We start from the raw sequence: 23,092 nt of genomic DNA, 5'->3' as shown, positions 1-23,092 counted from the left end.
GCCTATTAATTGAAATTCATTAGAGTATTCAACTCCAGGTCCTGTCTTGATTGACATTCAGCTGAAAAAGGGTCATAAACACAAGCTTCTCATCATTTTCAATTTTAACTGACTACAAGATAAATTCCTCTCACAACATGCAGGGTAAGGAGGATACACAGATGTATAGCTATACAAGAGAGGAGAGTTAGGGAACAGGGGGATCTGAGTGGCAGAGGAAAATGGGACAGTGAAGGAATGAAGCATGAGAGAGAGAAGAGAGAAAGTTAGTTTGGTACTGTGCACCGCGAAATTTGAATCCGCGCCAGACGTCAGGGACGTCAAAGACCCATAGAGGTCTCTGCACCATCGCGTCGTAAGCTGCGGTGGCGTGCACCTCCTGGCCCGCTTTTAGTGTGAGGGCGCCACAGTGGAACATGTGGTGCAGCGATAGCGTACTTAAGCACCGGCCTCTCGCTCAACCAGTCAGTCTGATCTCGCTTACGTCAGTTGACACCTCGCTTTGTGCTAGACAGCCTACTTCCTTGTTCGTGTACGAGTGGATGTGTTTGTTTCCTTGTGACTCTGTTGTTCGGTCTTGTTGTATTTGTTGTGTCCTTTCGTTGGTCATGTCCATCCTCTCCCGTTGTGTTGTTGTTCACGGGCCTCTCTGCGGGTCCCTCCGCACTTTCTGTCATTGCTACCCCGCGACCATCCTGGTCACAGTTACAACATTTTGGCGACGAGGTAAACGGTGGTCGTTGTTGGTATGGAGTTGAAGTAGGTCTGTCTGCTGGAGCAACAGCAGCAGCTCATGCAGCAGCAGCAGCTCCAGTTAGACATCTTACAAAAGTCGCTGCAGTTGCTAATGAACAAAGTCGATGCCCGGGACCCGTTACTGCACCAGCTTCAGAGTCCTCGGGTGTCCAATGCTTTCCCGCGTCCGCCGTCGTTTCCACCCTTTAATGACACTAAAGAGGACTGGGAAACCTACTTACATATGCTGAAACAACATTTCACGGCTTTTCAAGTCACGGACAACTTCTTGCAGCGGTCGTTGTTTTTGTCTTGGGCCTCTCCGGACACATTCTTTCTTCTCCGCAAGTTGGCACCGTTGTCCGGTCCTGTGGCTCTCTCTTTCCAGGAGATCTGCCTTTTGCTGACAAACTATTATTCCCAACACTACCAGTAGTCGCCTCTCGGCTGGAGTTCCACCAGTACCATAAACAGCCTGGTCAATCGTATTGTTCCTGCGTCATGGACTTGCAGGGTCTCAGCCATCGATGCGATTTTACGTGCACCAATCAGCAGTGTAAGTCTTCGTATGTGCACTCTCTGATCCGAGATGTGCTCGTTCAGCTGGCTCCCGACCTTGAGGTCCATACTGCGGCAGTGAAATTCGACAACCCCTCCATGGAAGAGATTCTCCGCATTGCCCACTCCTTTGAAATTGCTCAAACGGCTAACAAGCGTCTTATGGTGCGACCGCAGGTGACAGCGGTCGTGGCGTCACGGCGGGTGCCGCCCTCACGACGTCGACATGACCCGGCCGACAGGGGCCAGCGCCGTCGGCACTCCTCGTGTTCTGACGTCTCTATGGCATTGGCGCCTTCGGTCGCCCCTCGTCACCAGTCGCGCGGCCCAGTACTGTCTTGCCCACAGTGCTTTACTGTCCATTCGTGGGCTGATTGTCGCCACCGCTGGAAAACGAGTACGCTGTGTAACAAGGAGGGCCACACACGATCGGTTTGTCGTAGTCGCTCGACTCGATCCAGTCCTGCCCCTCCTGGGCCTCAAAATACTGTCCATGCTCTGCAATCGGTCGTCCCACAGGATGACCCATTAGCGCGGAAGCTTTTACTCACACTCTGCATTTTCACAGAGGATCTCAGTTTTCAGGTCGACACTGGGGCCACTGTCTCCCTGATTAATATGGCGACATATACACGACTGGGCTCTCCTGCGTTTTCGCCTCTTTCTCGCCATTTGGTCACCTACGGAGATGGTTCCATTCCCCTTCGTGGGCAGTTCGTCATCCAGGCGACATACAAGCATGTTCTTGTGGCTCCTTATCCTCTTTGTCGTCAACCATCCATTGGCTTCAAATATTTTTGGCCTGGATGCATTTCAAATGTTTGGCTTTTCAATTTCCGATGAAGTTAAGGTCGTTCCCACGGCTGTTCCCTTTCAGGACTTGGACGGTCTGTGCTTCGCTTTTGCGTCATTGTTTGCACCGGATCTTGGATGTGCTTCCAGCTTTCAGGCGCACATCACCCTCCGGCCAGATGCACAGCCTCGCTTTTGCCAGGCCCGGCCCCTTCCGGTGGCCTTACGGCCAGCGGTCAAGCAGGAACTTGATCGGCTCCAGGCCGCTGGTGTGCTGGAACCTGTAACTTACAGTGCATGGGCGACACCACTGGTGGTCATACGGAAACCCAGTGGGTCCCTTCGGCTGTGTGGGGACTTCACTGCTACAGTCAATTCTCAGTCCCTCGTTGACACCTACCCCATTCCCCAGCAGGAAGACCTTCTTGCCAAGCTTGCCGGGGGAGAGTATTTTTCCAAGATCGACATGGCTGAGTCATACCACCAGTTGCTCTTGGATGCCGAATCTCAGAACATCATAATTATCAACACACCTTTCGGATTGTATAAGTACAAGTGCCTTCCCTTTGGTGTCTCTTCGGCACCGGCCATTTTCCAGCGATTCCTGGAGCAGCATACACAGCTTATCCCTGCATGTGTGAAATATCTGGATGACATCTTGGTCGCCGGGCCTTCCCGCCAGGAACATTTGCAAAACCTCAGCGCCTTATTTCACGCTCTGCAGTCTGCTGGTCTACACTGTCGACTGGACAAGTGTTGTTTTTTTCAACCGGAAGTGGAATACTTAGGCCACTGGCTTAGCAAAGATGGCATTCGCCCTTCGGGTCGTAATGTCACGGCCATTGAGGCCCTTCCTCGTTCCAAGGACTTATCGGAACTACAGGTGTTTCTGGGCAAGGTTACTTATTACTTAAAGTTCTTGCCCCAGGCTGCCTCCGTTGCTCAACCCCACAATCACTTGCGTTGCAAAGATCCGCCCCTTGCCTTACTCCCTTCTCTCAGGACCGCCCCTTGGTTGTGGCAGCTGATGCGTCGGCATACGGCATTGGGGCCGTCCTCACGCACTGGGATGCCGATGGCTCCGAACAGCCCATCGCTTATGCCTCTAAGACGTTGACCCCAGCACAACGAAACTAATCCCAGATTGAAAAGGACGCCTTCGTGATCGTGTTCGTTGTCCAAAAATTTCACATCTATCTCTTTGCGGCAAAGTTCACGCTCCTGACAGACCATAAACCCTTGGTTACACTTTTCGGACCCCACTCTCACCTTCCCGAGCAGACGGCTCAACATCTCCAGTGCTAGGCATTGTTTTTACGTAATTATGCTTACACCATCCGGTATAAGCCCACCGCCCACCATGCTAATGAGGACGCTTTGTAAAGTCTCTCAGCAGGCCCCGATTCTGCCTTTGACCAACAGGAGGTCCTCTGCTTTCACATTGATTCCGCCCGCCAGGATGTGCTGGACAGTTTTCCTCTAATGGCTGCTGATGTTCCTGCGGCTACCCGCCACGACCCTGTGTTGCAGAAGGTTCTCAACTATGTGGTCCACGGGTGGCTGTCCTATGTTAATCGTCGGATGCAGTCCAATTTCAGCCCCTGGCGCCACCTGTCCCACAGACTCTCCGTGGTCGATGATGTCCTTCTGTTGTCCATGGAGACAGATGCCCACCGGGTGGTCATCCCTCCGGAATTGCGGCTTCAGGTGCTCAGTTTGTTACACCACGGTCACAGGGGTATGTCCTGTATGAAGGTTTTGGCTCACCGGCATGTGTATTGGCCCAGCATCGATGGCAATATTTAGTGCCTGGTCCATGGGTGTACTGTCTGTGCGCGTCACCAGGCAAGCCCCCCTCAGTCGTTTGCACTCTGGCCTTTGCCTCGCCGACCCTGGTATCGCATCCATATTGATTTTGCGGGCCCGTTTTTGGGGTCCGTGTGGTTACTCATCGTTGATGCCTACTCCAAATACCCCTATGTTGTCCGAATGGCATCCACCACCACGGAGGCTACACTCACGGCCCTGGCCCAGGTTCTCGCCATTGAGGGCCTGCCCCACACGTTGGTCTCCGATAATGGTTCCCAATTCACAGCATCCTCCTTCCACGACTTCTGTCAGGCCAACGGTATCAAACATATCCGTAGCCCCCCTTTCCACCCTTCGTCCAATGGCGCGGCAGAGAGGCTTGTCCGTACTTTTAAACACGAGTTGACTAAGGCGGTCGACACATCTCCAACCACGTCGGCCCTCACCCTGTTTTTGAGCACCTATCGCACTACACCAATTGACGGACGCACTCTGGCAGAGCTCCTTCATAGGCGACAGCTGCGGACCCTGCTCCATTTGCTGATGCCATCCTCCTCCCACCCCAGGTCCCGGCCCTCGCAGTGGTATGCCCCTGGCACGGCCATGTGGGCCCGCGAATACGGGCGCAAGGCAGGTTAGACACCCGCCATGGTCGTCACAGCCCATGGGCGGCGTGTGATGTCAGTGCAGACATCGAAAGGATTGGAGCACTGCCATCATAATCAGCTCCGCCCTCGTGCTGCTACGGGTCCCGCGCCTCTTTCGCTACCTCCATCGGGTACGGACGCGGCCCTCGAGTCACTGTTCCAGCCCCCGGTTGCCGTCTCTCCGTGGGCCTGCCGCCGGCCCTCTCCGCCTCTGGGTGGATCGGCAGCTCCCTCCTCCACCCTGGAATCTGGATCGGCCGTCATGGATACCTCGGGTGTCCCTTCCTCCCCGCCATTAGGAGCTGATACACCCAGTTCCTCTTCCCACTGCCGCCCACCTCGGCATCGTCCAGGACGTTTCCGCCCCTACCCGCAAGTTTCAGGGGGGAGGGATCTGGTACCGCGCACTGCGGAATTTGAATCTGTGCCAGACATCATGGACGTCGAAGACCCATAGAGGTCTCTGCACCATCGCACCGTAAGCTGTGGCGGCGCCGCAGTGGAACACGTGGTCCGAGCGGCCAATAGCGGCGTCCCCGATAACGTACTTAAGCGCCGGCCTCTCACTCAGCCAGTCAGTCTAGTCTCGCTTATGTCGGTTTACACCTCGCTTTGTGCTAGACAGCCTACTTCCTTGTTCGTGTACGAGTAGACGTGTTTGTTTCCTTGTGACTCTGTTGTTCGGTCTAGTTATATTCGTTCTGTCCTTTCGTTGGTCATGTCGTTGTTCGTGGGCCTCTCTGCGGGTCCCACCGTGCTTTCTGTCATTGCTACCCCGCGACCGTCCTGGTTGCAGTTACAACAGTTAATTAGTTAGATGGATGGAGAGAGGGGGGAGGCAGAGGGAGAGAGCCGGAAATACAGAGGAAAGATGAGTTTTCTGCAAAAACTAGGGGAATAGCATGAAAAATAACAGGTTAATAAAAGGTGAGGCCAAAAGAACGGGAAAGGGGGCGCTTGCACATAGGGATTAGCAGAAATTGAAGCCAAGGCTGTTGTGTTAATTGAGGGTGTGCCACAGAAAATATTCTCACCTGCACAATATAGTGGAGCTTGGGAGGGGAGGATTGTACAGATAATGAAGCAGTTGTTGAAGACATTGGTGTTCACAGAGGCCATTCATGTGAGTAGACAGAATTCTCCTACCCTCATACATCATTGCACAGCAGTAGCAACAGAAGTACTATATAGAGTAACTGCTTCCAGATGAGACACTAACTTTTATTAAATAGGAAATGCCTATTACTGTAATGCTGTGGAAGTATATAGGTGGATGGGATAGGGCTTATGCATATTCAGCTGCAAGAGAATAACGCCTGTGATACAATGTTGATAACAGGGAAGTTATAGAAGGTGTTACAGATGTTGTGCATGAGTGACAAAACTCTACTTTGTGGGATCCCTCCTCTCAGGATATGACAAGAAACAGTCGAAGTCCTGGTAAAGGATGTAATCTAGTTCTTCATTGTTGAGGTAGTAAGGGGAATATTCATCAATAGCTGGTTCATAGTGGTGACATCTTTTTCGAATCATGAGAAAAAACAGGAGAAGAAATTTGTTTGTGGATAAACTGACCACAGTACTGTCTTTCTGCAAAGGCTCTGGAAAGCTTATTAGCATGTTTGACTAACTACATACCATCAACCACAGTTAATAAGGATGTAGAGGAGGAAAATATGACATGAAATTGATGACAGCTTTGATATATGCAGGGTGTATCGAAAATGAATGTAGAAAATGAGAGTGGGTCATAACAAGCATATTTCACACAGCAACCCATGTCCGCAGGCGCACAACATGCTGTTCGAACCATCATGGTAGCAGGTCTGCAGGACAACAATTTCAATGCATTTGTGACATCAACGTAAAAAAGTCAGCAGGTTGAAGTTTTATTTGCAAATGCTGTTGTCGATATAGTTGCGAAGATTCCAGGCAGATCAACGCAATGGGTTTTCCACCTCTTACTGTGGCACGGATGTAATTCTTTGTCCTGTGCGAATGCCTGTTTGATAGGTGTTGCAGAGAGAGTGCATACTGCAGAGTACGGTTCACCCTGCTTCAGTTTGCCATCAAATGGGGACACTCATGTGTTTGCTACTGTGTGGAGCAGATAGGAAGTGGAGAGCTATTCTTGGGAGGAAAGGGCATGCACTTTACTTATGTGACATCAGATGGAATTGCTCATACTGCCCAGCATTTGTATGTTCGGTGGTTTTCGAATAGACAAGTGCCAGATCTGCACACATTTACTGCCATTCACAGGTCCGTACGAGAGACAGGTTCACCTGAGGTACATTTTCCGCCAGCACGTTCTTATAATAGCACATGTGCATTTAAGGTCTAGTTTGAAACCCAATGTATTCATTTTGTGTTAGTGGTGTGAAGCACAGACGCACGTGGTTGTCAGCACACAATGTGTACACCAGGTTTTGAAGAGAAACCATTAGCGCTACTGGAAAACACACTCTCAACAGGCTCACAGTGTGTTGCATGGGAAATGGGTGTAAGCAATTCCACAATTTGGTGTGTATGGTATGAAGATGATTTGCACCCCTACTGTTTTCAAAAGGTTCGTGCCCTTAACCCAGACAACTTTCCACATCGAATTGAATTCTGCGAGTGGTTTTTGCAAAGGTGTACCATTCAAATGGACTTTCCAAACCAAGTACTTTTTATGGATGAGGCATCCTTCACACGAGAGGATATGTTCAACAGCCATAATCAACAATTGTGGACATGGCAAAATCTGCACACCATCTTTGCTCATTGTCATCAAGATCACCTCACTGTCAACATTTGGTCCGACTTGGTAAGCGATAATCTAGTTGGTCCATACATGTTTCCCCATTGACCGAATGCAACAGATACTTAATCTTTTTATGAGAAAGTCTGCCAGAGTTTTTGTAACATGTCCCACTCAATGTGAAACAGTGAACGTGGTACCAACACAGTGGTACACCTGCACTCTTCACACACACAGTGCAGATGCATTTGGATGAAACTTTTGATGAGAACTGGATAGGGCATGGCATGGCCTGCATATTCTCCTCGATTGAGACTGATGAAGACCTGATAGCGTGCATTATGGTAGCCTCCGGTGTAATTTCCATTTTGCCAGAAGTGTTTGAAAGAGAGCGACAGTCACTTTTGCTTCATTTCACAGTGTGCAATCAAGCAGGAGCTTGTAATTTCATGCACTTTTAGTAACTATTTTCAAATAAAGGTTATAAAACTCCATCCCAACTACTCATTTACCTTGATGCCACAAATATATTGAAAATGTTGCCCTGCAGACCTGCTACCATGACAGCTCAGATGGCATGTTGTGTGCCCATGACAGCTCAGATGGCATGTTGTGTGCCTACCCTCTGAGTGGGATGTTACGCTGTTCAATGACACCAAGTGCCGTACACTAATGTTGGTTGTGATGTGAAATGTGCTTGTTATGACCCACTCTACCAGCCCTCTCATTTTCTACACTCATTTCAGGTAAACGCTGTACACGCTGTTGGTGGTTGTTACATTTGTTCTTAGTTGGGCAGAAATCCAGTGACTGCCAGACAAGGTAGGATTTGTCAAGCACGAAGATAAGCAGTACAAACTCTTGCCCTCTGCCAGGCATTTAAATGTGACTTGCAGAGTATCCATGTAGATGTGTGCTGGGCAGACATTATCTGGCTTAAATGTGAGCCCAGGGTGGCCTACCATGAAGGGCAGCAAAACAGGGCATATTGTCACGTAGAAGAAGGTATAGTTAGATGAATGACGAACACTAACTTCACTTAATGAAGGTTTATTCAGCACTTGCACATACAAGAGTGCGGAGCAAACTGCCTCCAGCTAGAACACATACGGTATATATACAGTTACAGAATATTTCAGTACAATGATTCTTGACATTTGTGGATACTTCTTGAATGTACTCGAACTGAATATAGAAATTAAAATTTTATAGTTCAGGTTATTTCTTCAACTCACGACCCTCCATGCAACAGTCTAGTGTCATAACCACTACACCATGGTGACTGTGCTACTCAGCTTCTTCTGCGACATTACTCCCTCCTTAAGAGAACAGCGTCTCGGTGTTATGTCCCTCTAGTCTGTGAACAAGTCATCAGTCCTGCATACTCCGACTCCCAATGACTGATGTTTGCCCTGGCGGTGATCTTCTTAGAACTTACTTTGCCGCTACGCTCTTCGTCACCTTTCCATTTGTTGCCTGTTACTGGAGCTTCGAATTTATCCTGGGTTACAGGATCCTTATAGGGCTTCATTCGATGGACAGGGACTGTATCTCTGATCTTTCATCGCCTTGTGTCAGAGTCGAAATCTTCAACTTCATAAGTAACATCAGACAACTGTTTTACAACCTTATAAAATCCAAAGTAGTGCCTGAGGAGCTTCTCAGAGAGACCAACCTTCCGAACAGGAGTGAAGATCCAGACGAGGTCACCAGGCTGGTAGACAACAGGGCGGTGGCTCACGTCATACCTTCGCCGATCATTTTCTTGAGCGTGTGGAGTCGAGCTAACTGCCGAACTTCAATGTAGTCATCGTTCACGTCATTAGGATGTAACGGAAACACAGTGTCCATCATCGCAGTCGCCTCTTGCCCTGCGCCACGAAAAATGGCGTAAATCCTGTGGTGCCCTGTTTGGCAGTGTTGTAGGCAAACGTCACGAAAGGTAGCACCTCATCCCAGTTGCTCTGCTCAACATTGACGAACATTGATAGCATGTTGGCCAAGGTCTTATTAAGGCGTTCAGTAAGCCTGTTAGTTTGCGAATGGTAGGCAGTCGTCATGTGATGAGTAATGTTGCACCGACAGTTTATCTCTGTCACAAGATTCAATTGAAAAACTTTCCCTCAATCCGTAATTAACGACCTGGGGGCACCATGTTTTAATACAATTTCTTCCACAATAAATTTGGCTACCTCGAATACTTCAGCTGTTTTCACGACATTTGTAGTGGCATAGCATGTCAGATAATCAGTGCAAACAATAACCCTTCTATTGCCACTAGCAGACGTTGGAAATCATCTGAGGACAATCCCAACACGCTGGAAAGGTGTTTCGGCTCATGGAATTGGTATGAGTCGGCCAGGTCGTTTCTGAGGAACTGCCTTTCTCTCTGGCACTCTCAACAGTGCGACACACAGTAGGGGACACTCCTAAATAAACCTGGCCAGATAAATCTCTTGCTTATCCTATCGTGTGTCTTAATAAATCCTAAATGTCTGGCCTCAGGTGTGTCATGGAATTTCTGTAGAACATCCGAGCTCCTGTGTTTAGGAATCACTGGTAGCTACCTGTTTCCAAATGGATCAAAGGTTTTCTTGCGAAGTTATCCATTACCTACTTTAAATTGTCCTTTTACATCCTCTGACCGATTTAAGGCAAGCGTAATTTGAGATATCTTGGCGTCCTTCTTCTGCTCAGCAAAGAGATCCTGGAGTGTAGCGAGACAGTCACTGTCTTCATCAAAGTTTTGATTGCCTTGCACAGGGTTTCTTGAGAGACAGTCGGCATCTTGGTGTTTTCTTCCACTTTTGTACACTATGGTAATGTCATACACTTGAAGAAGTAGTGCCCACCTGATGAGTCGTCGTGTTGGATCCTTAAAGACCTGTCAACTAACAAAGTGAATGATGGTCTGTAACAACAGTGAATGGCCTTCCATAGAGATACTGTCGAAATTTGCACATGGTCCAGATCACAGCAAGACATTCTCTTTCTGTAATTGAGTAGTTTCTCTCAGCTTTTGTAAGTGTCCTAGAAGCATGGGCTATAATCTTCTCTTTTCCATCCGAAATTTGCACCAGAACAGCACCGATCCCATACCCACTGGCATCTGTGTGTAGTTCTGAGGGTGCTCTATTATCATACAGACCAAGTACAGTGTCAGTCGTCAGAGCTTTTCACAGCTCTTCGAAAGAATCTTGTTGAGCACCACCTCAGATAAGTTTAGCATCGGCTTTTAACTAATGTTGGAGTGGCCTGCCTTTGATACAAAAGTCTTTGATAAAACAACAGTAATAAGAACATAATCCGAGGAGGCTTCTCACATCTCTAATACTTTTAGGAATAGGAAATTCCATTATAGATCCCAACCTTTTCTGGGTCTAGCCACACACCTCACACCTACATTTGACGCAAGGTGTCCAAATATTTTGATTTCTTTCGCTCCAAAGAGACACTTTCTTGAATTAAGTTTCAGTCTGCCTTGTTGGAGACACTTAAGAATGGCCCTCAGTCTTTTTACTTGTTCATCAAATGTCTCTGAGAACACTATAATGTCATCTAAATAACAAAGACACATCGTCCACTTCAGGTGACTTAGAAGATTATCCATCATCCGTTCAAAAGTTGCTGGTGCATTACACAAACCAAACGGCATTACCTTAAACTCATACAGGCCCTCAGGGGTGATGAATGCAGTTTTCTCACGATCAGCCTCATCTACTTTGATTTGCCAGAATTTCGAGTACATGTCCATGGTTGAGAAAAACTTAGCCCCCTTCAGACAATCTAGTGTACCGTCAATTCGGGAGTAAACGTTCTTTTTACTTATCTTATTAAGTGCCAACTGCCATCCTTCTTCCTGACAAGAACCACTGGTGACGGCCATGGGCTCCGCGAAGGCTGAATGGTGTCATTCTTCATCATTTACACTACCTCGTCACAAATTATTTGACGTCCCGTTGCTGACACACGGTATGCTCTCTGGCTTATTGATTGGTGGTCTCCAGTGCTAATCCGGTGCTTCACCGTCAATTTGTCTTATATGCTCTTCACCTGTAGATTGAAGCATTCAGAGAACTCGTGAAGAATGGCAAGTAGCTTCTTCTGTTGTTACTTAATGAGATCTGGTGACACACGAGCTAGAAGACCTTGTCTCATAGTGGTAGTGCTAATTTCGCCCACAGACTGCATGGGAGGTTTGTATGACGCTCAGCTGTTTGTCAATTAACAGCTCAGCGTTTGCTACGCACATGCATCTTGGAAGGATCTGTGGTTCTCGGCGACAGTTAAGTTATCGATCCACAATTCATCGAATCCATTGTTAAATGAGATGACAGAGGCTATGATACCAAGTTATTCTTCATTGGTATGCTTCTCCTACATTCCACTACAAGATCCATGGGTTGATGCATGGCATGACACATGACAGTTACCTTTCTACCGCTGACTACAGGAATGATCACTTCATCCAACACACATAGTCTCCACACACTCGGATACACATCTTCCTGACCACAGTATCTCATCTTGTCTAGCATAATCTTCGAGCGACCACAATTTATAATTGCCTTAGATGCTTTTAAAAAGTCCCATCCAAGAATAACATAATGACTTCACTCTTTTAAGATGATGAATTCTAAGGGATGTGTATGGCCACTTTGTTGTTTTGATGTTTTGTTGTCGATAAATACAGTTTTCTGCAACTGGCGACGGTACTTCTCCGAAATGACTGAATATGCTGCTCCAGAGTCCACAAGAGCTTGGGTTGGTCAGACATCCATGAGGATATCAACGTAGTTTCCTATCATTTTTGTAGTGATTGACGGTGGAGGATTTTTCTCTTCGGCAGCCTAACCTCCAAGGAAGGTCGCACCCCTTAGTTTTCCAGGTTGTGGCGGCTAGGTGATCAGCTGGAGCTTCTAAACGGCAATGGAGACCTGGATCAGTGCGTTGGGGAGCGTCCTCTCCAGTGCCTAGCTTGTGGCAATGGTGTCCTGCACCCTCATCTTCTTGTTCATCTTCATCGTCCCGTCTGCTAAAATCAGTCTGCTGTCTTCTGGCGCGGGCATCATCAAATATCCACTGTATTTCTCAACAATAGTGCACCACATGTCCCGCTCATCCGCAGTGGAAACATACTGGTTGGTTGTCCTGGATTCTCCAGATGTCAGTCTTCCTTGGTGTCCAAACAGGTTCCTAATGTGGCATTATAGGAATGTAACTTCACCTGGGTCTCGACTTTTTCACCGTTTCAAAGGGAAATGAAGGATGAGAGATTGGGTTCAATGTCTGTTCCACTTCCTCCCTTATGTCCTCTTGAAGCGTCTCAGTGTTTTGCTCACCATGCAATCCAAGTGCCTTCTGAACTTGCTCTCTCACTATCTGATGAAGAACACTTGTGAAATCATTATTATGAAGATGCCAGCCGTAAAAGCTCACATGTTATGACTTGTGAAATCAGTTCCTTCCTCCATCACAGACATCGATACGACGTTTGAAAGCTGTTCAAACTTCTTGCGTGTAATTCGTTTTTGATGCATTGTCTCGATATACTGACACCATTTTATGAAGTTGTCTGCTGTCGAAACCTCCTTCAGGAGTAGGGCTTGATACATGTCCTCAGCAATACTCTTCATGAGATGTGCAACCTTATCTTCCTCCTTCATTCTAGGATCCCCTATTTTACACAGCTCCAAGACGCCTTGAATGTAGGATGCTGTAATTTCTCCTGGACGCTGTGCCTTGCTCTTTAATTTGTCTTCGGCCTTGCACTTCTGTCATTGTGTGTCGCCGAAATACTTACGCAGTCCCGCCTGGAATACTTCCCAACTTGTGAACTTCTCCTCGTTGTTCTCATACCATTGTGTGGCAGTGCCCTCCAAGTAGAAAAATATGTTAGCCAAACACATGGTGTCATTCCATTCGTTAAATTTGGCTGTACACTCAGATACCTTCAGCCACTTGTTTGGATCTTGGCCATCGTCTCCAGAGAACCCGGAAGGATGTCTATGTGGTGGCACACAGTTTCCGTCATTGTAACATCCTCTTCTCTTCTGTCTCCGGTAGATTGCGATCTGTTGAATATGGCTCGAACTTGGGTTTCTCACCACATAAACGGCGGCTCTGTTGTGGCCTGATGGGAGCCACTGTGTCATCAATAATGAGCGCTATCACAAATTCCAATACCCAGCATCCCCACCAGAATAATGTCACGTAGAAGAAGGTGGAATTAGATGAATGACGAACACTAACTTAACTTAACGAAGGTTTATTCAGCACTTGCACATACAAGACTGCAGAGCGAACTGGCTGCAGCCAGAACACTCACAGTTTATATACAGTTACAGAACATTCCAGTACAATGATTCTTGACATTTGTGGATACTTCTAGATTGAATGTACTCAAATCGAATATAGAAATTTAAATTTTACAGTTCAGGTGAGTTTTGAACTCACGAGCCTCCATGCAACAATCTAGTATCATAACCACTACACCACAGGGACTGTGCTACTCAGCTTCTTCTGCGATAATATAATATAGCGAATGTACCACTGTGCTGTAAGGATGTCATGGATGACCATGAAAGGGATCATATTGTACACATTGTTTTGTTGCCCTTGATGGCAAGCCGTCCAAGGCTTACATTTCAGCAAGATAATGCCTGCCAGCACATGGTGAGAGTTTGTATTGCTTGTCTTTGTGCTTGCCAAAACCCACCTTGGCCAGAAAAGTTGGTGGATCACTCCCAAATTGAGAACATTTGGAACATTATCCCTCCAATCAGCTTGGGGTTTTGACAGTCTAATGCTCCATTGGATAGAATTTGGCACAATATCTCTCAGAAGGACATCCAGGGATTTGGTGAAGGGAAGTGGAGCCAAATGGGAGTTTAAGAATTCCCGTAATGTTACCAGGTCATGATTGGTTCAAAAAGGATGTAGATCATAAGTGCAGGGTGTATGAAACTATTTAAGATGAAGCCCATTGTGTACATGTAGGCTGTCTTTGATTGGTAATGTGGGTGATGAGAAAATGATTCAGCTGAGGGGAGTGAGTAAATAAAAATAAATTCTTTCCAAGTTCAGTATGGTTAAACTTTATCTTAGAACTGAGACTGACTCCTTTTGAAAGAGCAGAGCCTTCTACAATAGTCAAAGTTTTTTCAAGATAGATTAACAATGATGCTGGTATTTTTGAGAGTGTGTTCAGGCATAGTGTGTTTTATAGGACATGAAGGAAGTTTCTGGGGATGTGGAAGCTGCCAGAGCCCAGCAACACCAAGAGTTGGGAGCTATGTCATGTCCACAAGGCAAGTGTGTGGGAGTGAAGGGTTCTTTGGTGGGGAAGTGGTAGTGCCAGGCAGGAGTAGCTTAGATATCTTCCTCAGATGTTATTGAGAATGTTGCTCCAGCTGTTGGAAGGCAAGGGTCTCGGTATCAGAGATGAGATGCAGTAAATTATTGTCACAAAGTTGAAGGATGTTGCGAAAGGAGTAACTTCTATTTTGTGACAAAGATTTCATGTATATTATCTATTAGATTGAAATCGTTGCCCTCCAACAGTTGAAACAACATTCTCAGAGTTCAGTGTTAAAAAAATTATTCCTGTGCAGCATTGACACTTGTTGACTGGGGAAAAACAGCAAGTACTGCAGAATTGAGCCTAATGTTTTCTCTCTGTATAGTGTTACCACAGAGGGAATCACATCACCTTATGCAGGCACTCAACAGGAAATAATAATTTTCTAGATATTAAATGTAATCAAGCAAATACTTAACAAGACAGAAAGACATAAAACATGTAACAACACATTCTTTGAATATTATCAAGAAAAGTGACACAGTGGTAAGACACTGGACTCGTATTCAAGAATTGGTGGTTCAAATCCCTGTCTGGACATGCAGATTTAGGTTTTTCATGATTTCCCCAAATTGAGGCAAATGCAGAAATGATTCTTGTGTAAGGTCATCCTTTATTTATCCCAACTTTGTTTGTGATGACATCATTCTTGATGGGATATCAAATCCCATCTTCCTTCCTGCCTTGAATATTTCCACTGCTAATTGGAGACATTCATTAATACTGAACGCCATTTGACACTAACTCAGTTATATAGACTGTTCAAAAGAATTAGGGGAACATGTTTATCAATGTCCTGTATGTTAAAACTGTTTTGATACAGAAGGTACTTGTGATCTTATTTCATGGCTTCAGATATTCACTTTCAATGTAGGCAGTGATTAAAATCGTTCACCATGTATTGGCTGTGTTATGCAATACAGTGTCACATGACCCCTCAAAAGGATGTGACTGTCAGTGTCCCAGTGTTTTCTAGTGAGGTACACATATGGCAGTTGTCATTTGCGGATGTTGTATTCAACCAAGGACACATCAATGCAACATCTTATTGCAGTGCAAGTTGCAAGGGTGGTCTGTTCGATCAAAAAAGAATAGGCTTTCAGTTGTGTTGCTGCAGATGCCAGTTCCTCTCCATGTGTCAGTCTTAGGTTGTGGACAGGGGAAGACAGATCAGTACACATGGCGAGTTGGACAAGATCATCGATGCATTACAACCCCACCTGAAGACCAATATCCTGCCGTCTCTGCATTGTGGTGTCACTTGGATAAAGCCAGAGCACTGCAAGATGATCTCATAAGGATCACTGGAGCCATTGTGTCCAATCAGATTGGAACGAACAGGATGCGAGAAAGGACTTTATGACCCTGTTCAAGTACCCTGCTTGACATGGCAACATCTTGCAGCTTGCCTTCAGTTCTGAAGCTCCCATGTTAACTGGCAACTTTGTCACTGGTGAAATGTGTTATTCACAGACAAGTCCGGGTATCCTCGGACGCAAGTTGATTCCATGTTCACGTGCAGAGACCCTTGGTGAGTGGTAACTAACAAATGTTATCCAGGATATTACAAGTTTCCATGGTTCTCTGATATTGAGGGGAGGCTTGAATGTTGACAGCCATACAGATCTTGCCATTGTCCATGGTTGCCTTACAACCACGCAGTACATCAAACAGACCCTGTTGGACTATTTATTAGCTACTGTTTAAGATGGTAGTCATGAATTCCTTCTAATGCCAGGGCCTGTAAGATGTGCAGCAGCACAGATGTCTTGCAAAGCCTGGACACTAAAGTAATGGAATGGCTGGTAGTGATTCTCGACCTAAACCTCATATTGCATATGTGAGACACACTTGACAGATGTGATCAGGGCCTGTAAGATGTGCAGCAGCACAGATGTCTTGCAAAGCCTGGACACTAAAGTAATGGAATGGCTGGTAGTGATTCTCGACCTAAACCTCATATTGCATATGTGAGACACACTTGACAGATGTGATCATGGTCGTCCTGTTCCACACAGACTTCCCAAGAAATCTCATGAAGAATGGCAATGGATATCACAGGTTGACTTCCATTATCTGGAGCATCCCACATATGTATCAGGCAGACATAAATGCTCACAGAGGACATACATGTTGCTGAAGCTCTCAAAGTCCAATGTAAAGCACCCAGGATGATGGGATGAATGATTGATGCCAATTTGTTTTCAATGTAAGTGATTGAAGGTGTAATGATGTTTTGTGTATTTAATTTTTGGAAGATAAAGGTATAATTTGGTTACATACTGAGTCCCCAATTATCTACATCTACATCTACATTCATACTCCGCAAGCCACCCAACGGTGTGTGGCGGAGGGCACTTTACGTGCCACTGTCATTACCTCCCTTTCCTGTTCCAGTCGCGTATGGTTCGCGGGAAGAACGACTGTCTGAAAGCCTCCGTGCGCGCTCTAATCTCTCTAATTTTACATTCGTGATCTCCTCGGGAGGTATAAGTAGGGGGAAGCAATATACTCGATACCTCATCCAGAAACGCACCCTCTCGAAACCTGACGAGCAAGCTACACCGCGATGCAGAGCGCCTCTCTTGCAGAGTCTGCCACTTGAGTTTATTAAACATCTCCGTAACGCTATCACGCTTACCAAATAACCCTGTGACGAAACGCGCCGCTCTTCTTTGGATCTTCTCTATCTCCTCCGTCAACCCGATCTGGTACGGATCCCACACTGATGAGCAATACTCAAGTATAGGTCGAACGAGTGTTTTGTAAGCCACCTCCTTTGTTGCTGGACTACATTTTCTGAGCACTCTCCCAATGAATCTCAACCTGGTACCCGCCTTACCAACAATTAATTTTATATGATCATTCCACTTCAAATCGTTCCGCACGCATACTCCCAGATATTTTACAGAAGTAACTGCTCCCCAGTGTTTGTTCCGCTATCATATAATCATACAATAAAGGATCCTTCTTTCTATGTATTCGCAATACATTACATTTGTCTATGTTAAGGAACAGTTGCCACTCCCTGCACCAAGTGCCTATCCGCTGCAGATCTTCCTGCATTTCGCTACAATTTTCTAATGCTGCAACTTCTCTGTATACTACAGCACCATCCGCGAAAAGCCGCATGGAACTTCCGACACTATCTACTAGGTCATTTATATATATTATTGCTCAATAGAGTATGGCAGATACCCAAAATAATGTTCCCCTAATTCTTTTGGGCAGTGTCTTTGTTTTTTGGGTTCCGTGCCTCAGTAGGTAAAAACAGAGCCCTTATAGGATCACTTTGCTGTCAGTCACTCAGTCTGTTTGTCTGCCTGTCTGCCAGCCCAACTGTTTAGACCCTTTTTTGCAGGAACAGGTAGAGTATCAAGTTGAAACTCATGTCATGTACCAAGATCTACGGTCCCTTGGCGGAATGAAAAATTTAAGTTTTTATGTCACCCACTCGAAAGAGACTGCCATTTATGCCACATATTTCGATACTTAGAAACTCGTTCCTCAAACCCTATAGTGTACATCCTGGTAATGTAGTATCATGAAATATGACAAGAAGCTAGGTTTCACAGTACAAGTAAAAGAAAAATAACTGAAAATTGTTAACTTGTAATTCTATCACATCAAAAAAAATATTTTTGTGTCATTTTTGTCTGTCTGCCTGTCTATCCATCTGTCTCTCTGTTAAGACCTCATTTTCTCAGAATGGGTAGAGATATCTAAAAGAAATTTGTCACATGCTAAGGTCTATGGCCCCTTGGCGGTGTAAACAAAAATTCAATTCAATCAAAATGTACAGCCATATCATACGAAAAACATTCTTTTACTCTGTGTTGTCCATCTATCCATCTGTTGCCCCTATTTCTCAGAAATGGGCAGAGGTATCTAGTTGAAATTTGTGTCAGATACAAAGGCCTTTGATCCCTTGACAGTGTAAATAATTTAAGCATCTAAGTCAATGAAGTCAAAAGATATGGATATATATGTCACATATTTTGATAGTCACATAATGACTCATCTAAACCGTTAGATGAACTATCTACATACATGTCGGGCCTGAAGTGCATGCCTGGAAACCAAGAAGTTACAGGATTAAATCTCGATTTAAACATGGGTTTTTCAGCCTTTATTTTAATCTATCCAAGTCAATGAAGTCAAAAGATATGGATATATATGTCACATATTTTAATAGTCACATAATGACTCATCTAAACCATTAGATGAACTATCTACATACATGTTGGGCCTGAAGTGCATGCCTGGAAACCAAGAAGTTACAGGATTAAATCTCGATTTAAACATGGGTTTTTCAGCCTTTATTTTAATCTATCCTTCACCTCTCAGTGATGTAAGGAGTCACCAGAAACATGTGGTTCAGTTGCCACATTAAACTGTAGGTCTTCTTTCCTCAGTTGGATAACTAGAGTAGAGTTAGGAACATGCAAGTCGCTGCTGTCCCGTAGAAAGACTTGCACCAGGCCATTAAGCCACATGAAATAATAATAATAATAATAATAATACCAACTATTATTATTATCATTATTATTATCTATGTACATGGTTAAGTTTGTATGGAACCCAAAAGTGTCTTAATCACACTTGTCTGGATTTTTGTTATTTATAAAGAGAAATTACTGATGATTTAGAAATAATTAACATGATAGTGATAGTTTATTCAAGTGACCTGGCAGTTGATTATGGCAGCATATCTGAATAAAATCTTAACTGAATGTTCAAGTTGTACCATTTCAAATAGAATTCTCAAGCTACTGACATCTGTCTTCGCCATTATGTTTAGTAGAAAAGCTACTGATTGTCGGGGCTGTTAGTGAGTCTTGTCTATACAAGCAGTGTCAGCAACTTTCATGATACAAAAATTGAAGGTGAACGGCAGAGAAAGGAAAGGGAAGGGATTATTGATGTCACCTGCATCAGGTATTTACACAGAATCAGTGGCGATGAGCGAAAATGTATGCCAGACTGGGATTTGAACCTGGAATCTCCTGCTTACTAGGCAGTTGCCTTAACCATTGCACCACCTAGGCACAGACTATTGTGGTACACCTCTCGGCCAACCCACACTCCCGCCTAAAGCCATCCATCTACAGTCCCGGTCCACGTTCACCATGCTCGCTGTTTTGAGACTCCCACAGGAGGTCAGATGTAATCTTGCATCCACGCTGAAGACGGATTTGTTGCCCATTGAGGCAAATCAATTATATGAATACATGGTGTCTGTTCTTTAGGACATACCTCTCTGTTGGTCGTGGTTTTACCGCAATGCACACACACACACACACACGTTTATGGCAAAGTAATTTACTATTGAATAAAAGGTGAGGATGCATGAGTATCAAGGAAACCGTATATCAGATGTTGAATAAAAGGTGAGGATGCATGAGTATCAAGGGAACCATATATCAGATGTCCTGCAGTTATTGTGCAGAATTATCTGAGGATATGACAGCTAATCACCCATCTACCCACCTGCTGCAAACCAATCATATTCTATTGATTAAAAGTTAGGGATACATTTGAAAGAAACCATACCATATACTAACTGTGCTGCAGTTACTGTTCAGCATTCTTTGTGGAAATGGCGGCTAACCAGTTGTCTACCCACATGAAAACAGCTCAGCTGCTGTTAACTGGAAACAGTCACTAAGTTGCTAAACATGCTGCACACTACACCACCAGTTCCCGCAACCACAGCACCAGCACCTATAATTTGTACCACTGGCAATTCCAATCCCAGAGCCTGTACCAATGTACAGTCTTGCCATTGCCACTGAGTCAGCTGGCCTCCTCCCACGCCTCACTACATTTAATTCCTTATTATTTCAATTTCTTTCAGCTCATGTTTTGTGCCCTCCCTGCTGTCACATTGATTTCCCTGGCCTAATCCTCCACTAAAACCCATCTTCATCTGCCCCTCTCTACTCTCTTTTCCTTGCCCTTTCCTCTACTGCCATTTTGCACCCCCAGTCTCCTCTATCCTGAACTGTATTCCTCTTTCCTCCCTGTTTCCACCTCTTTATCTTCATACTTCATGCCTCTCCCTCTCCCTCTCCTGCCCCCCCCTCTCTCTCTCTCTCTCTCTCTCTCTCTCTCTGAGATAAAATCCTGGTTTTATCATAATTCATGGTATACTCAAGTTCCAAGGAATGTTCTGCTATTGCTGATTTAGTAGCTTGTTGTAGCTTGCTATGCCTTTGGTGCTCTTTACATTTTATATCAACGGTCCTGGTGGTCTGGCCAATGTAAGAAATTCCACATTCACATGGTATATGGTAGATACCAGGTTTTCTCAATCCCAGATCATCATTAACCATTCCAAGAAGTGCCCTGATCTTGTTCAGTGGGCAGAACACACTCTTAATATTGTGCTTTTTCAGTATTCTGCTTATCTTAGCAGATATAGGCCCTGCGTACGGTAGAAAGGCTACCCTCCTGGTCTCTTCTTGTTCATCTTCCTCAGTATCAGGTTGTCGGGAGGGATGTATCGACTTGCGGATGTCCCTTGTTGAGTATCCGTTGTCTGCGAACACTTGCTGTAGGTGTTCTAACTCTGCTGCCGAGCTGTCTGAGTCATAAAGTGTTTTGGCTCGATGAACAAGTGTTCTCAGCACCCCATTCTCCTGTGCCAGATGATGGCAGCTGTCAGCCTGGAGGTATAAGTCAGTGTGTGTAGGTTTCCTATACACAGTATGGCCTAATATGCTGTCTGTCTTCGTTTTCACCAGGACATCCAGGAAAGGAAGTTGACCATTATTTTCTAGTTCCATTGTGAACTTAATGCTGGGGTGTCTCGAGTTCAGATGGTCAAGAAACTCGTGCAGTTTTTCCCAAACATGTGGCCAGATGACAAACGTGTCATCAATGTACCTATAGAAACAGGTCAGCTTGTAGACAGCGGTTGTAAGTGCCTCATCCTCAAATCTCTAATTAATCTATTTAAATGGTTTGTGAGACAATAATAATTTTTAACATTAAACACCTAGTGTTAATGCATCAAATTACTATGTTTATGCAGCCATGCTTCTTCCATGCAAAGGGTGTGGAAAGGTACAGATGTTTCTTTGTCTAGCACTTAGTTTCAGCCTCTAGCAAAGTGACACAGATCCTGTCTCTAACCCTTGGGGCCATTGTGTCGAAAAGAAGAGGATTTGTATATCTGGCACAGAGCCACAAATCTCCATCCACACCTTCTCTTGTCACAATGCTCTCCTTCAATGTCATTTCACCCCAAACTACCTCTCTGTCCGGCCATGATCCCCAATCTCTTTAGGCTTTGGTGATGGAATCCTGATTTTGCCACTGCTCTTAACATTCAAAATTGAAAGTTTAACAAATAATGTAATTCTCTGGACTCTTACACTAACCATTAATCAACTGTGGGGGAGTGCTTGTGTTTTCTCATCTTGTTAGTTGTTTCTATCTTAGAACTTCAATTGTCCTACTATCTTCATTATAGATGTACGTCTTATGGTGTACAATGTATTACTTTTTGTTTGGGAAGATGTTTTGATTTGCCTTGGATGCAGCAGCGTAAGTTACAGTTATGCTCAAAACTGATACTCACCTTGACTAGTTTCCATAATCGCACTTGAGTGTTGCTACTAAAGTCAATACAGATAGTTTCTATCTTTCTGGGTAGTATCACATTTTTAGAATGAATTAAGTGATGAGATGGAGTTTGATTTTCTATTGCTCAGTTTTTAAGTCTAATCTGCTACTGTAATTATGATTGTACTATCAATATTTTCTCTGATGGTAAGGATTATAAGAAAATATTTTAAGTTTTTTTTTCTTTCCATAGGCTAAATAGTGGGGTACAAGTAACTCCCTACCACATACAGCTGGACAGTCAGAATGCTCTGGACATAGTAAAAAAGTATGATATAGTTGTGGATGCCACAGATAATGTTGCTACACGATATCTTCTTAATGATGCATGTGTCAAAGCAGGAAGACCACTTGTGTCAGGCAGTGCTTTACAGTTTGAAGGGCAGCTTACTGTTTATAACTATGAAGATGGGCCTTGTTATCGCTGCTTATTTCCTGTGCCACCACCACCAGGAACTGTTACAAATTGTGGAGACGGTGGAGTCTTAGGAGCAGGTTGTATGCACATAATCTACTTTTGATTGAAGATTTGTATCCAAAGACCTGTCAGATAAAGTAACATAATATGTTAAGCAGCTAAATGATCAAAAATTGTGTTATGCACTAATTGACACCCATAATTTACCGCACAAAAAATTTTTGGTAATTATTGTACATATGGGTAATCACGAAGTTTTAATTATCATGTAAAAGAGTTATGTAATTATTTTTTGTTTCCTTTCATGTACAAGTCTGCAGTCCTGATACACATCAAAATCCCAGTACCATACTACCATAGCATGCTGCTAGTGGAGACAAACAAAAATGGTGCAGCACTGT

The 23,092-nt window shown here is 44.9% G+C and overlaps 1 protein-coding gene across 1 annotated transcript in view; it reads left to right on the top strand.

Annotated features, from left to right (window-relative positions):
* The window catches only part of LOC126262359 (adenylyltransferase and sulfurtransferase MOCS3), a 175,106-nt gene that overhangs the window by 108,149 nt on the left and 43,865 nt on the right, over window positions 1-23,092 (top strand). Inside the window, exon 6 of the mRNA XM_049958944.1 lies at window positions 22,467-22,768. Within this exon, the coding sequence (XP_049814901.1) occupies window positions 22,467-22,768 (302 nt within the window). The remainder of the gene's footprint in view (window positions 1-22,466; window positions 22,769-23,092) is intronic.

This window comes from Schistocerca nitens, chromosome 6 (genome assembly GCF_023898315.1).
Source record: "Schistocerca nitens isolate TAMUIC-IGC-003100 chromosome 6, iqSchNite1.1, whole genome shotgun sequence".
NCBI lineage: Eukaryota > Metazoa > Arthropoda > Insecta > Orthoptera > Acrididae > Schistocerca > Schistocerca nitens.
Note: the sequence above shows the minus strand (reverse complement) of the source record. Positions and strands in the feature narration are given on the sequence as shown.